Below are 14,769 nucleotides of genomic sequence, written 5' to 3'. Positions count from 1 at the left end.
ATTCAGAAAGAGATGATGCTGCCTCAAATAAGGCAATGGGATCAGAGAGCCAGTGACCAATGCTGGAGATGAGAAACAAGGATTGTTGATCGAAGTCCTGGGCCTGGTGGTGTCCTTCTCTAAGACACAGGATAGAGGAAAAAGAGATGACTCAGAGAGGGGTGGGACACGCAGTGGCTGTCTAGAGGAAGACAAAGAGTTAAAACAGTCAAGTGGGGACTTCCCTGGTGGTCCAGTGGTTGGTACTTTGCCTTTCAATACAGGGGATGTGGTTTTGATCCTTGGTAGGGGAGCTAAGCGGGGAAGGCAATGGCACCCCACTCCAGTACTCTTGTCTGGAGAATCCCATGGATGGAGAAGCCTGGTAGGCTACAGTCCATGAGGTCGCCAAGAGTCCCACACGACTGAGTGACTTCACTTTCACTTTTCACTTTCAAGCATTGGAGAAGGAAATGGCAACCGACTCCAGTATTCTTGCCTGGAGATTCCCAGGGACAGAGGAGCCTGTTGGGCTGCTGTCTATGGGGTCGCACAGAGTCGGACTTGACTGACTCGACTTAGCAGCAGCAGGGGAGCTAAGATCCCACATGCCTCGTGGCCAAAACACCAAAACATAAAAAACAAGAAGCAATACTGCAAGAAATTCAATAAAGACTTTTAAAATGGTCCACATAAAAAAAAAATCTTAAAAAAGTAACAGAACAGTCCAGCAGAATTAAAGGTGTTTGGAACATGCCCAGAGTTCACTGGGCATGAGAAGACACAGGTCTGAAGCTGAGGAAAGAGTAAAACTGAGAGACACCAGCACACAGAAGTTGAAGGTGCTCACTGCACACTGCCTTTCCCCTGAAGATCCGTTTCAGGCCACCTCTCACCAAGGCATACCCAGACATAGGTCCCATCACTTAACCTGTTTGCCATCCTCTCCAAGACTTCCATTTCTGCACACAAGAAGAGGCCCTATAAGGCCGCTGTTGATGTCTGTTTTAAAATCTACTGAGGAGAAGTATGACCAGGTCAGGCAGTTGGGGTCTGTGGAAGTGGGTCCCACATCTATTGGAACTTCCCATGTATAAACGAATGTTGCACCAGGATTTACATACGAGGAGGGCGACGGGGTACCTAGTAAGAAAGAAACATTTGTGAAATAGGACCTAAGACCCAAAGTACCCTAGTCTAGCTTGTGAGATCTCTGAGATCAAGAACTGTGTCCTGCTCACACTGTGGTACCTTGGGTGACAGCTGAACAGGGCCAAAGGACCCCCTCTGCCACCGTAAGTACACAGATCTGTGATGATGTGAAAAGTAAGCGGCCCAAGGATTTTAGGAGGAGTCTGATTTTCTTGCCACTGTATTGCTGTCTGCCTTGCTTGCGCCTGGGTTGAGCTGTGGTACTTGCCTCCTCCCGGTGTTCTGTAGAAGGAGCCCTCGTTGTTCTTGTTGTAAAGCAATCCATGGGGATGAATGCTGAGCGGCAGGGAAGCATTGTTATAGAAAGTGACCTGGATGATCTGCCCCACTTCTGCCTTAATGACAGGGCCTGGAAACCAACAGAGTTAGGAGTTGTCCTTGGTGTTCATAAATGTCATTGTCAGGTTGTGTTACTTGGGTGAGGTTCTTCTAGGAACAAACTGAAGGGATGATGCCATGAACCAGAAATGTGTCCAATGAAAAGAAGTCTAGGTGATTCAGTATCTTAGAAACTCACATGGATTTGCAGGGACAAAAAAAAAAATGTAGTTTCAAATTGGATGAATCCCACCAGACTCCTCTGTCCATGGGACTCTCCAGGCAAGAATATGGGGGTAGGATGCCATTTCCTTCTCCAGGGGATCTTACCAACCCAGGGATTGATACTGGTCTCCCGCATTGCAGGCAGGCTCTTTACCATTTGAACCACCAGGGAATCCCAAAAACTGTGAGTTGGTGAGTATTCTTTTGATGGCACAGAATATGTATAAATTGTGTTTATAATCCCACAAGCTATGAAATAATTTTACCAAGGAGTCCAAGGTGTGTTGCTTTTGCCTTCTGAGTTTGGAAGGAAGCATCTGTGTATTCAAAGTAAACTAGTTTTTTGTAAGTTCCTCCGATCCTGGTTGGGCCTTGTTCAAAATAGAAGTGGGATTCACTGTGCAGAGAAAGTAGAAACAGAGAACTTTTACACTTACAATAACCATGTGAAAAGAAAGCAAGAACCTACATGTATCTTTTAAGGTATTTGTAATCTAGTACTTGTAATCTATTTGTGGAAAACTCAGCAGTGGCCACAGGACAGGCAAAGGTGTTTTTGTTCCAATCTCAAAAAAGGACAACGCCAAAGAATGTTCAAACTACCATACAATTGCACTCATTCCACATGCTAACAAGGTTATGCTCAAAATCCTTCAAGCTAGGTTTCAGTAGTACCTGAATTGAGACCTTCCAGAGGTACTAGCTGGGGTTTGAAGAGGCAGAGGAACCAGAGATCAAATTGCCAACGTTAGTTGGAAAATAGAGAAAGCAAGAGAATTCCAGAAAAACACCTGCTTCGTTGACTACTCTAATACCTTGGACTGTGTGGATCACAACAAACTGGAAAATTCTTAAAGAGATGTGAGTACTAGACCATCTTACTTGGCTCCTGAGAAACCTGTATGCATGCCAAGAAACAACAGTTAGAACCATACATGGAACAACTGACAGGTTCAAAATTGGGAAAGAAGTACGTCAAGGCTGTATATTGTCACCCTTTTCTTGTTTAACTTCTATGCAGAATACATCATGTGAAATGCCAGGCTGGATGAATCACAAGCTGGTATCAAGACTGCTAAGAGAAATATCAACAACCTCTGATATGTAGATGATACCACTCTAATGGCAGAAAGTGAAGAGGAACTAAAGAGCCCCTTGATGAGGGTGAAAGAGGAGAGTGAAAAAGCTGGCTTCAAACTCAACATTCAAAAACTAAGATCATGGAATCACTTCATGGCAAATAGAAGGGGAAAAAGTGGAAGTAGTGACAGATTTTCTTTTCTTGGGCTCCCAAATCACTGTGGATGGTTACTGCAGCCATGAAATTAAAAGATGCTTGCTCCTTGGAAAGAAAGCTATGACACACTTAGACAGTACATTAAAAAGCAGAGACATTGCTTTGTCGACAAAGATCCATATAGTCAAAGCTATGGTTTTTCCAGTAGTCGTATATGGATGTGAGAGTTGGACTAAAGAAGGCTGAGCACAAAAGAATTGATGCTTTTGAATCATGGTGCTTGAAAGACTTTTTAGAGCTTTGTGGCTCAGCTGGTAAAGAATCTGCCTGCAGTGTGGGAGACGTGGGTTCCATCCCTGGGTTGGGAAGATCCCTTGGAGAAGGGAAAGGCTACTCACTTCAGTATTCTGGCCTGGAGAATTCCATGGACTACAGTCCATGGGGTTGCAAAGAGTCGGACACGACTGAACGACTTTCACTTTCACTTTTGGACGGGAAGGAGATCAAACCCTTTAGTCCTAAAGGAAATCAACCCTTTGCTTTGAATATTCATTGGAAGGATTGGTGATGAAGCTCCACTTGGCCATCTGATGTGAAGAGCTGACTCATTGGAAATGACCCTGATGCTGGGAAAGATTGAAGGCGGGAGGAGAAGGGGACAACAGAGGATGAGATGGTTGTATGGCATCACCGGCTCGATGGACCTTAATTTGAACAAACTCTGGGAGACAGTGAAGGACAGAGGAGCCTGGTGCACTGCAGTCCATGTACTGCAAAGAGCCAGACATGACAGAGGCTGAACAATAGCAATGTATTTATAAAAATAATGCATGCTCATTGTAGAGAATTTGGAAAATAAAAATATATATAACAAAAAATTTAAGATCCTCATAATTCTACCATCTCTATATAATCACTATCAACATTTTCCATGGATATCTTTTCAGTCTTTTGTCTGTGCGTGTATACAAGTCTCTGTCTGATCTATACATTTTTCTTTTGGAATAAAATTTTAAAAACATTAAGACTGATTTTTTTTAAGGCAGGTAGTAATAAACATTGCTTTTAAAACAACTGTGCTGAGATGCTAGAGTACTGAGATAAGAGATGTCATTCTTAACTTTTTAATTCTATTGTAATAACGTAAAATGAGGACAATTGTTTCCTAGGAGGAAATAATGGCTTGCAATGCTGAGACAGCATCAAATTTCATAACCAGAAGAATCATGTGAGCTGAAAGAATCTATTAATTCATACTTATTTTAGTCAATATAAAATGAGAGTTGAATCTAATTTTTGTTCTAAGCCCTGATAGGCTTTTCATAATTAACACAAAATTTCCATTACACAGATTGAATAATTTGTTGATGAGCGTTAAAGTAAGAAAATATTCTTAAATATTAAAGTAAGAAAATATTCATTTGATAGAACATTCTCAGTTTTCTTAAATTTTCTATGAGTAAATTAAAAAAATAAATACTATGGGAATATTATTTTTTGGTGGTAATAGAACTTAATATTTTCTGACATAAAACTTTCATTCAATAGACCAAAAGAATTACAACTCCTGTAATTTTCAAGTTGGTAAATATATTTAGCAGTCAGACTACAGCAAAACTTTTTGTGCACTTCTAAAGGCTGATACCACAGTAATGTATTTTAGTCTTAGTTTTTGGTTATCAAAGAAATAATTGGTAATAAATTCTTAGGTGTTATTGAGTAAATATATATATATATACATACACATATAAAATATGATTTAAGGATGACACAAGAAATGATTGACTATACCCTCAGATCTTAGCAGGAAAGTACAAATTACATGTGAGGAATATTTTTTAATTTTTGTAAAATTGCAATTGACAACATGATTCACTATGTTTTTAAGTAGCTTATAATTATAAACAAATCCATTTTAAAATTTAATGCTAAGAAAAAGATGAGAAGTGTGTTTTTCTTTGCAGTGGCTTCCAAGGCATTTAGAGAAAAATGCTATATAGCAAAGATTCTTCGGCTGAATATTTTCCAATTATTATTATAATTATTTTCCCATCTTTATTTTTTTTTCAATAGCCTCCAGCTGCCAAATGCTAGATTTAATTATTTATCAGGACCAGCGTGTGTTTAGACATACTGCTTGCAGTATAACACGTCAGCATTATTAAAATTGAAATTAGAGATCCAGTAAGACTCCATAAAAGCCAAAGAATGCCAGTATTTGGGGACCTTGGAGATTTTCATTCTATTTTGTTTTTTTTTTTTTTAATTTAAATTTATTTATTTTAATTGGAGGCTAATTACTTTACAATATTGTATTGGTTTTGCCATACATCAACATGAATCCGCCACAGGTGTATACCATCTTTATTTTATCAGTATCTTTTTATTATAAAATGCTTAAGTCCTTTTAGGAATAGCTAGGTTATGAAAAAGTCCAATTATCTTTATTTAACCATGAATATTTTAATCACTGAATATTACCTTCCAGCTTCTGTTAAACTATTTCCACTGAAGAAATCTATGCCAGATGGCGCATAGTCCCAAAAAATTTCTTTAGCAGCAATGTAATAATGAACAACTTGTGTCCCTGTAACATCTGCTGGAGATTTTTGGCAATCCCTTACATTGAAGAAAGCCTGCATACTCTCTGAAAAATAGTAAATCCAAGTAGAGAATGTTATGAAAACATTAAAACATTTTTCTTAGTCCATATATATATTTTTTAAAACTGTAGCCAACAACATTGCAACTTCCCTTTCTTTTCAGAAATTTGAGGTATTTTATTTAAGGAATCCTGAAATGTATGAAGCAAGTATAAGACTCAGGATGCCAAAGTGAATGTTGAGGAGTGGATATTAGTGGAGATTAATAACCAGCACTGGACCAGCTCCTAAGGAATATGGTACCTGCCGACTGAGAGGAATTTGAGTCTGTTTAATCAAAAGTATCTTCCCTTATGGTTCTGAAGTTGTTACCATTAATTACTAGATTAACTAGTTGGCAGGCAGGAAGAAAACCAAGGCAGGTACGTTTTCATAAGAGCATAAGTCCTGTGTTTTGATTTAAGAGCAACATAGGTGGGAGTGTAAATTCATACAGACTTTTTGGAAGATGATTAGGCAGCCTTTTTTAAAATTAAGAACACTTCCATTAAAAACTTTCGCTTCTTTCGGTTAGGCAAGATAAAAATTTGCACATACATAAAAAGATACAAATAAACAGTGGCTAGCTATAACACTGTTAGTGACTTAAATGGGAAAGAAATCCAAAAAAGAGGGGATATACATATATGTATATGTATAGCTGAATCACTTTGCTGTACAGTAAAAATTAACACAACATTGTAAATAAACTATACAATAAAATTTTTAAAAATAAAACACAAAATAAAGGAGTAGCTTTATTTTGGGAATGTCATGGAAAAGATTCTTGCCTGGAGAATTCCATGGACATATTCTTGCCTGCAGAATTCCATGGACAGAGGAACTTAGCAGGCTGCAGTCCATGGGGTCACAAAGAGTCGGACATGACTGAGCGACTAACACACACATACACACACAGTGAACCAAGAAAGTGAAAGCAATTTAGATATCTATCAATAGCGGAATGGTTAAATAAATTAGCCTACATCTCAAACAAACACAGAAAACTATACAGCCATTTAGAAAAGTAAGCTAGACAAACCTATGGATACTAAATGGGAAAGGAGGGGAGAGGGAAGATTGGGACTGACATATATACACTATTGATACTATGTGTAAAATAGATAACTAATGAGAACCTACTGTATAGCACAGGGAACTCTACTCAGTGCTCTGTGGTGACCTAAATGGGAAGGGAATCCAAAAAAGAAGGGATATATATATATATATATATATATATATATGTATGTATATGTATAGCTGAATCACTTTGCTGTACAGTAGAAGTAACACAGCAACTTAAGATAAACATTTTAAAAATAAAACTTAAAAAATAAAAGAGTAGCTTAGAAGTATAGGGAATGTCATGGAAAAGATTTTGAGATATAAGGATGAGTAAAGAAAGCAAGCAGCAGAAGATAGAAAAACCTATTATATACAAATAATAACCTATTTTTTTAAAGTTAATAGTTAAATAAAACCTATTATATGGGGTGTGATCTCCTTATTTAAAACAGTACCTGTGCATTTTTATTTCTAAGCGTTCATGTATATTGTATGAAAATACATAGTAAACAGCTAAATACACATTTGTGTAAACACAAATGGCTTACAGGGATTATTCACTGGAGAGGAACTGGGATGGTGGTGGGGTAGGGTTGGACTAATGGCACATTCTTAAACTATTTCTCCAAAGATGAATGCTAAATCTGATTGTGTGTGTGTGTGTGTGCGCGCGCGTGCACTAATTTTGGTGGTGTAAGCACTTTCCTGTGGCCAAATTTGAAGCTACCACAAGTTTATCACCTGGCTTATTTAATTAATAAGTAGCTTAGAAGCTCTCTGGAGCTCCTAAGAGGTGGCTGTCATATACCACACTAGACTTTCGCTCTTTCTGCCTGCTGCCTTCACCAAATTCTCCCCTCCCTCCACTCCTTCCTCTTTGCTTTCTTCCTTTCTTTCCAGCAAGTCTATTCATGCATTCTTATAATTACTAAAAACAAAACATACACAAAAAAGCCAAAACAACAGACAAACCAAAAAACACCCCAAACTACACCATGGGAAGAGAAGAAACACAGGGGAAAGCTGTGTAGTCCACTAGCCAAGCTTTTTTCATTGTGTCCAAGGTTGACCCTATCTTTACTGCAGAGTTGAAGAGGAAAGACCTGGCTTAAAGGCAACATCTATAAATGAAGTCAAGAGGAGAAGTAGGTCTGGTGTACATTTTAACCTTTAAAACATATTTTAACCTTAAAACATATTTTAAAGCATTATTCCTTTCTAAGTGAGAACTTTTGTATTAATATCATTAAATTCTGTCCTTGAGTTACAACAGCCGTGTGTGGGTCTCCCTTTTCTCACAACCCTGGGAAGGAGGGACACAGCACACGGGAAATCCCAATAAGTACGTGTTGTTTAGTTGTTGTTGTTGTTTTTTTTTGTGTAGTTGTTTAAATAATTAATTGAAGTATGGTGCTAACCAAAGTATTGGACTTAGAAATAAGAAAGGTTTTGATCAGAGAAGTAAATCCCATTTTTGTAAAAAAGGGAGAAAAGTTAAACTCTTCAGTTCAAGTAACAATTGTGTTTTCTGACTGAAAAATAATACAAAACATTTTACATGATTGCATGCAGAGTTTAGTCAGATTTAAGAATAGAGAAGATCAGTAATTTCATAATGGGCCTTTCTATTATTAAATATGAAGTGTGATTGAAGAGGGAAATAAACCAGGAAACCATTACTGGGTACCGGTTCAGAATTTACATAACACTTGGACCTATATAATTTCTGACTCTCACAGGGTTTTGGATTAGTGTTTCAACCTCTTGGAAGTTGTCTTCTCAATTTAAAATAGAAGAGTAATTATATGAACTCTGTCAGACACTCAAGGCTCACTGGATAACAAATATATACTTTTTTTTGATAAAAACAGCAACAAAAATAATCCTATATGACTAAAAGTGCTTATTACCATAAAGTTAAAAGTGTCAGAGACCTGAGTTCTGGTTCTGACTGTATTACTGACTTTGCAAAAGGCAATCCTGTCACCTGCCTGATGGTGACATCTTTCCCCATTTGGAAGATGAGGCGTTTGTTATGGGAGTCCCCTGACCCTGTATTATGTAAAAGGAATAAATCCCTACCGTGTATCCGACAGTCCAGCAGCCACTCTCCAACACCTTTGGCCACCATGAAGGCATCATGCATGGAGGCAGGGAAGACGGTAATGGTGTCTTTTCTATGATTCTGAGATATCAGAGTTTGTCCATGGAAGTAGATGGGGTGTATGTCCAACAGGCTACCCATGCTGATGAAATACCACTTGACCCTGTCTTCTGCACACATGGTGAGATCAGGTAGATTTGCATACAAGTATCCATTTATTGCTGAAAGCAGAAGTAAATTAACCTTTCAAGCAAGCATGTTGCCTCAAGGCCACATGGTATATATTCTATGCATTTCCTTATCACATGAATCTGGCAGTGCCATCATTGTTCTCATGCATAATCTGCAACAGGATTCGGTTTGTTTCTCCCCAAAAGGAGGCTATAAACATTATCTGTGATTAAAACTGAGGACAACACAAATTTAAAGGCAAGAGGAAGAAAAGTAAGCTGCAAGGCAGGAAGCAGTGAAAAGGGGAAAAGAATAGAAAGAAGCTAAGTCTGTGGAAGAAGGAGACAAAGCTGAGGGTGGCTGAGATAACAAGAGCACCTTTTCTGAAAAGTTCTGTGTAGAAGCACATTTCCATAAAAGTTCTGCTCAGTTATGTCTTTGTTCTTCCATAATATTTTATTACCCTAAAATTAAATATTTGGGGACTTCCCTGGCAGTCCAGTGGTTAAGAATCCACCTTGCAATGTAGGCGACATGGGTTTGGTCCCTGGTCAGAAACTAAGATCCCACAGGCCATGAAGCAATGAAACCCTGGTGCCACAACTACCAAGTCCCGTGCACCACAACAAAAGATCCCATCTGCTGCAACTGAGATCTGACACAGCCAAATGAATATGTAAAAAATTACATCTCTCTGTCGTCACCATCTATTTTTATCAATATCAGATGTTAGGGAAAAAAATGCATCTATCTAACTTCACTTGCTATGACACTTTGGAAACCGGCAGGATTTTCTAGATGCCTTCATAGCAACACTGAGCTTCCCTGATAGCTCAGCTGGTAAGGAATCTGCCTGCAATGTGGGAGACCCCGGTTGGATTCCTGGGTTGGGAAGATCCGCTGGAGAAGGGATAGGCTACCTACTCCAGTATTCTTGGGCTTCCCTTGTGGCTCAGAGGGTAAAGAAACCGCCCACAATGGAGGAGACTTGGGTTCATCCCTGGATTGGGAAGATTCCTTGGAGAAAGGAAAGGCTATACACTCCAGTATTCTGGCCTGGAGTAATTCCATGGACTGTATAGTCCATGAGCTCGCAAAGAGTCTGACATGATTGAGGGACTTTCACTTTCACTTTCTTTCACAGCAAAAATGGCATGTTCGTGTCTGACTTTTTGCGACTCCTTGAAACATAGCCTGCCAGACCCAGAATGAAGAACTGGGAAACAGAAACTCATTAAAGCAAACTTAAATGAAAGGAAATCACAAAATAAAGTCATAGAAGTTAGAACCATAGGATATACGGAATGAGAAATTTCTTCATAATCTTACAGCGCATGACATTGCTCTCCTCGAAGTCAGGATCACTGGCATTAACTTGACCAGCTTCAGTGTATGTACGAATGTTGTCATCGATATACCAGCTATGTTTTTCATCAGTTATAGAAAACACCAGAATGAAATACTCATCGATAGATTTTTCCATATCTCCATCCAGGGTTCCTAAAACAAAAACAACGGCAAAACTTACTCTTTGCGAAAATTATTTTTGCTATGAAATAACCTAGTGATTCTGATTCTGATATTCAAAATATAAAAGGTAAACCTTTCACCTCCATAGACAGAACCCTAAGGAACTAAGCGTGCAAGGAACAGGCAGTTTCTCTTCTCCCTATTTCCCCCCACCCTGTGGGTTCAACACTTCTCTATAGGAGAAATGTGGCGGAATTTTGTGTGAGGGTGACTAGGATGAAGATTACTGGGTTTGGCTACTGGCTAGTGTCCAACCTGCTCTATTGGACTTGAATGGAGACATTGGACTCAAGCGCGCCATCTGGTGCTCAGAGGCCAAATGGCAACGTTACTTTTCTGATTGGAGAATCAAGGTCAAGACCGGAAGAGAGTTTTTTAGCAAAATTCTACTAGGAGAGTGAGGCAGACCCTACACATCCTAATTGGCTCTATTTGCTACAGTGAGATTTTTTAAATGTTACCTCTTTTACAAGTCAGAATTGGTCCGAGAAGTCCTGAAGACACATCTCTTAGAGTGTCTATATGGGAGTGGTACATCCGTGTCACGCAGTTACTGTCACTGGGACCAGGCCCCTGATTTTCTTCTACAAACCACGTGTAAGTGTATTCTGCCCCTGGCTCTAGATGGTCGTCTTCCTTTTGCAGGCCCGTAGTGTTGTCTGGATAGAGAGCGCCTAGAAAATGGAACTTGCACTGTGGTCACAGCAACCAGTGGACAACATTTTTCTTAACGTGACTCATGCTTTCTGCATTAAGCCATGAAAGTGTGTTAATTTGTATTTTTAGAAAGTCTGTGTTTCCCCCTTCCTGTCTCCTGCCTCCTGTCTCCCTAGATTCCCCTTAGTTGGTTTCTACCTGAATGCCCAGCTTGGCCAGTTTCCAGACTTAAATTGAAATGAATCAGGCAGCCTATGAATGAACTATCATCACCTTTATCAATAGATTCCACAAATATTCACTGTGCACCATCTGTGTAGGTCTTAGATACAGAAAGTTCCTGAGTTGCACTCTGTATCATCTTCATTGCAAATCAGATTTGGGAATGAGGGCATCAAGAGCATCCAAGCTACTGTTGTTGTTTAGCCGCTCAGTCGAGTCCAACTCTTTGCTACCCCATGGACTGCAGTCCGCCAGGCTCCTCTGTTCATGGGATTTTTCAGGCAAGAACACTGGAGTGGGTTGCCATTTCCTCCTCCAGGGGATCTTCCTGACCCAGGGATCCAACCCCAGGGATCAACGTCTCCTGCTTGGCAGGCAGATTCTTTACCATTGAGCCACCTGGTAAGCCCCATGACCTGGCTTTACCTGAACTACATCTTCCAGAGGGCATCAAGAGCATCCATATTACTGTACACACTGCTATATTTAAAATGGATCACTAACAAGGATGCAGTGCATAGCACAGGGACCTCTGCTCAACATTATGTGGCAGCCTGGATGGAAGGGGAATTTAGGGGAGGACGGATACACGTATACATATGGCTGAGTACTTTCGCTGTTCACCTAAAACTATCACAACACGTTAACCGGCTATGCCCCAACACAAAATAAAAAGTTTTTTAAAAAGAAAAAAGAGCATCTGTGTTACCTACAAGCTGCCCACTGATGCCAGGAAGTGGTCTTCTGCATAGACGACATTACCCTGAGCTACTACCTTTGTTCTGAATCTGGGACCTTGCCCTCTTCTTTTTTATTATCCTGGAATTTTGCCTCAGATCTCCACCATTTGAGGCTGGAATCTAATAAGTATGGATAACATTCCCTCATTCAATAGGAGACTTTGAAGCATGACCAACCTCTCGTCCTTTATCCTCTTTTGAGACCAACCTGCTCCGTGTAGAACACAAAACCCTATTTTGTGTTAGCATTCTCTTCCCTTCCTTTTCCCAACACCATCAAGCAGCTGTGAGTGTGGATGTTTAAGAGAGAAGATACTGTCTGGAAAATAGTGACTTCACCTGACACTGATGTTTTCTAAGAGGCTAACCCTCATTCACCAGAAAATGAGATGACAGGACATGGATATGAAATGGCAGGACAGTAGTTCTGCCAACTTAACACTTAGCTCATGAGTGTCTCCTACCCTCCAAACTTATGTATTTATTTATTTACATGAGAGAAAAGTGTGTTTTCTTTCCCAGAAGTTGAATGGGGGAGGGGGATTGTCATTCATTAATTTCAAATGAGAAATTGAAGAACAATCTGGGATATAAAAATTTGAGACATCTGAAGTAAAAATCTGTATTCACCCAAACGACTCCTTTAGTTCATGACTGCCTTGCTTTTCCTGAGGTTTGTACTCTTCATTAACAAAAACTCAGGAACCTAAGGAACAGGAACTCACTTACCTTCATTATCTTTAGTGTAGGTGAGTCCATGAGGATGGAAACTGTACTTTCTGGAAGCATTATTTTTCACATGTACATGAATGAGGTCTCCAGTCTCTGCTTTTATGATTGGACCTAAAAATCCCAACCAGGATGGTTTTTCAATGGTGGTTTGAAATGTATCATCCGTGTACCCAAAATACAAAGCCTTTTTATAAACAGATCCTATCCTATCTCGGCTTGGTTGGAGATATGTTTCAGATTGAAACTCTCTGTAAACAAACAAACAAGCAAGAACTTTAACAAATTTTGACTGAAAACAAAGCAATGTCAAATCAGCTGAAACTAGGAGTAAGAATCTTTCCAGTCTAATTCTGCAGAGAAAACCCAGACACTGGTGAAAATCTAGAATGAGTCAGAAACAATACCATAGGCAAGGAGAAGCCTGGAAAGTCTGGTGAAGAGACGAAATGCATATGTATCAAGTCATAGGCATGGCATTTCGGTTCTAATGACTTAGAAATTCTTTGTACTGAACCATGTATGGAGGAAGGTTTCTGACCCTACTTCGAGGTTACTTTAGCTCTCAAACATTAGATCAATGTTACAATTTAAGATTCTTTACACATTTCAATGATTCAGGGATTTGTTGGTAGAATTGGGGGCATTTTGGCAGACAAACAGTGAATCAGAAGCCCTGCATATAACCTTTAGATTTCTTTGTCCCAATCTTCTGAACAGAAAAATCAAGAAGAGAGCTGCAATTTTACAATCTCTGCCATAGACTCCATACCAGAAGGAAAAGCGTTGTTTCAGCTCTTGAGTACCATTCATACTCATCTCTGATGCGGGAAAGACTGAAGGCAAAAGAAGAGGGCATCAGAGCATGAGACAGTTGGATGGCATCACCAATGCAATGGACATGAACTTGGGTCAACTTCAGGAGGTGATGAGGGACAGAGAGGCCTGGTGTGCTGCAGTCCATGGGGTCACAAAGAGTCAAACATGACTGAACAACCGCAACAACAACCACTTATACAAAATTGATGATAAATACAGGATTAGAGATGATCCCTGAAATATGTATCGTGAAGGCAAGAGTGGCAGGAATCCCAGGAAGGAGCAATTTCTGATTTATATTAATAGCTGGCTTCCATGTTACGCTTATACTAAAAAACTCAAAGCAAGCAGTTCTAATAGCAAAATGTGCCCTTAAAGAGTCTATCATGGAAACTTCTTCAGCAGCATTTTATCAGTGTATAACAATTACCAACATTTGTGTCTGATAGCAAATTTTTCAACGCGAAGGTATCACTTACTGATCGTCCGAAAAAGGCATTCCATTGAGCATGTTTTTACCAGTAGGAGCATAGTTCCAAGTAGTTTCTTCAATGCCTATGTAATAGTGCCTATCTATTGTCCAACCTAGAGAACTAATAAAAACCAGATAGGTCAGTGAAAAAAGGATCTTCATTTTCAAACCTTGCACCTGGAGAGGCTAACTGAGTTATGTTTCCCTTCCTTTTATAATCCACATAGTCTTCCTTTATTTATTTATTTATGTTTGTTTACATAAGTCAGAGTTGCATAAGAGTTCATCAAGTGCTACGTCTACATATATGTCATTTCCATTTCAAATGCATTTAGTTTTCGCGAGTCAGCTCAGGTGAAATGTTGCACAACACATAGAGAATGCCGGTTCTTGACCCCGTACACCTTACCAATTAAGAGCTTGCTTGAATTACTGAGTAGATGGGCTACACAGATTATTCATTAGCCCCTCAAGATTGTTACCTATTTCTGCATGATAGGAATCACCTCCAGTTTAGTCTAGTCTACAGATATACCTCTCTTTCTCAATTTACTGTGTTACTGAATCAGGTTTATTTGTCCAATGGGCAGCAAGTCAAACACAGAGATGCCAAGGTTTGTGGCAAAGAAAAGATTTTTACACAAAGA

The 14,769-nt window shown here is 39.4% G+C and overlaps 1 protein-coding gene across 1 annotated transcript in view; it reads right to left on the bottom strand.

Annotated features, from left to right (window-relative positions):
- CPHL1 (ceruloplasmin and hephaestin like 1) overlaps positions 1 to 14,769 on the bottom strand; it is a 44,013-nt gene that overhangs the window by 28,279 nt on the left and 965 nt on the right. Inside the window, exons 2-10 of the mRNA XM_059889888.1 lie at positions 14,130 to 14,235; positions 12,832 to 13,082; positions 10,945 to 11,157; positions 10,283 to 10,453; positions 8,761 to 9,003; positions 5,453 to 5,618; positions 2,001 to 2,131; positions 1,400 to 1,540; positions 911 to 1,122 (exon numbers count right to left, since the gene is read on the bottom strand). Coding sequence (XP_059745871.1) covers positions 911 to 1,122; positions 1,400 to 1,540; positions 2,001 to 2,131; positions 5,453 to 5,618; positions 8,761 to 9,003; positions 10,283 to 10,453; positions 10,945 to 11,157; positions 12,832 to 13,082; positions 14,130 to 14,235 — 1,634 coding nt within the window. The remainder of the gene's footprint in view (positions 1 to 910; positions 1,123 to 1,399; positions 1,541 to 2,000; positions 2,132 to 5,452; positions 5,619 to 8,760; positions 9,004 to 10,282; positions 10,454 to 10,944; positions 11,158 to 12,831; positions 13,083 to 14,129; positions 14,236 to 14,769) is intronic.

The sequence above is a fragment of the Bos taurus genome, chromosome 1, assembly GCF_002263795.3.
Source record: "Bos taurus isolate L1 Dominette 01449 registration number 42190680 breed Hereford chromosome 1, ARS-UCD2.0, whole genome shotgun sequence".
Lineage (NCBI taxonomy): Eukaryota > Metazoa > Chordata > Mammalia > Artiodactyla > Bovidae > Bos > Bos taurus.
The sequence above is the reverse complement of the archived record's forward strand: the minus strand, read 5'-3'. Positions and strand labels throughout refer to the sequence as shown.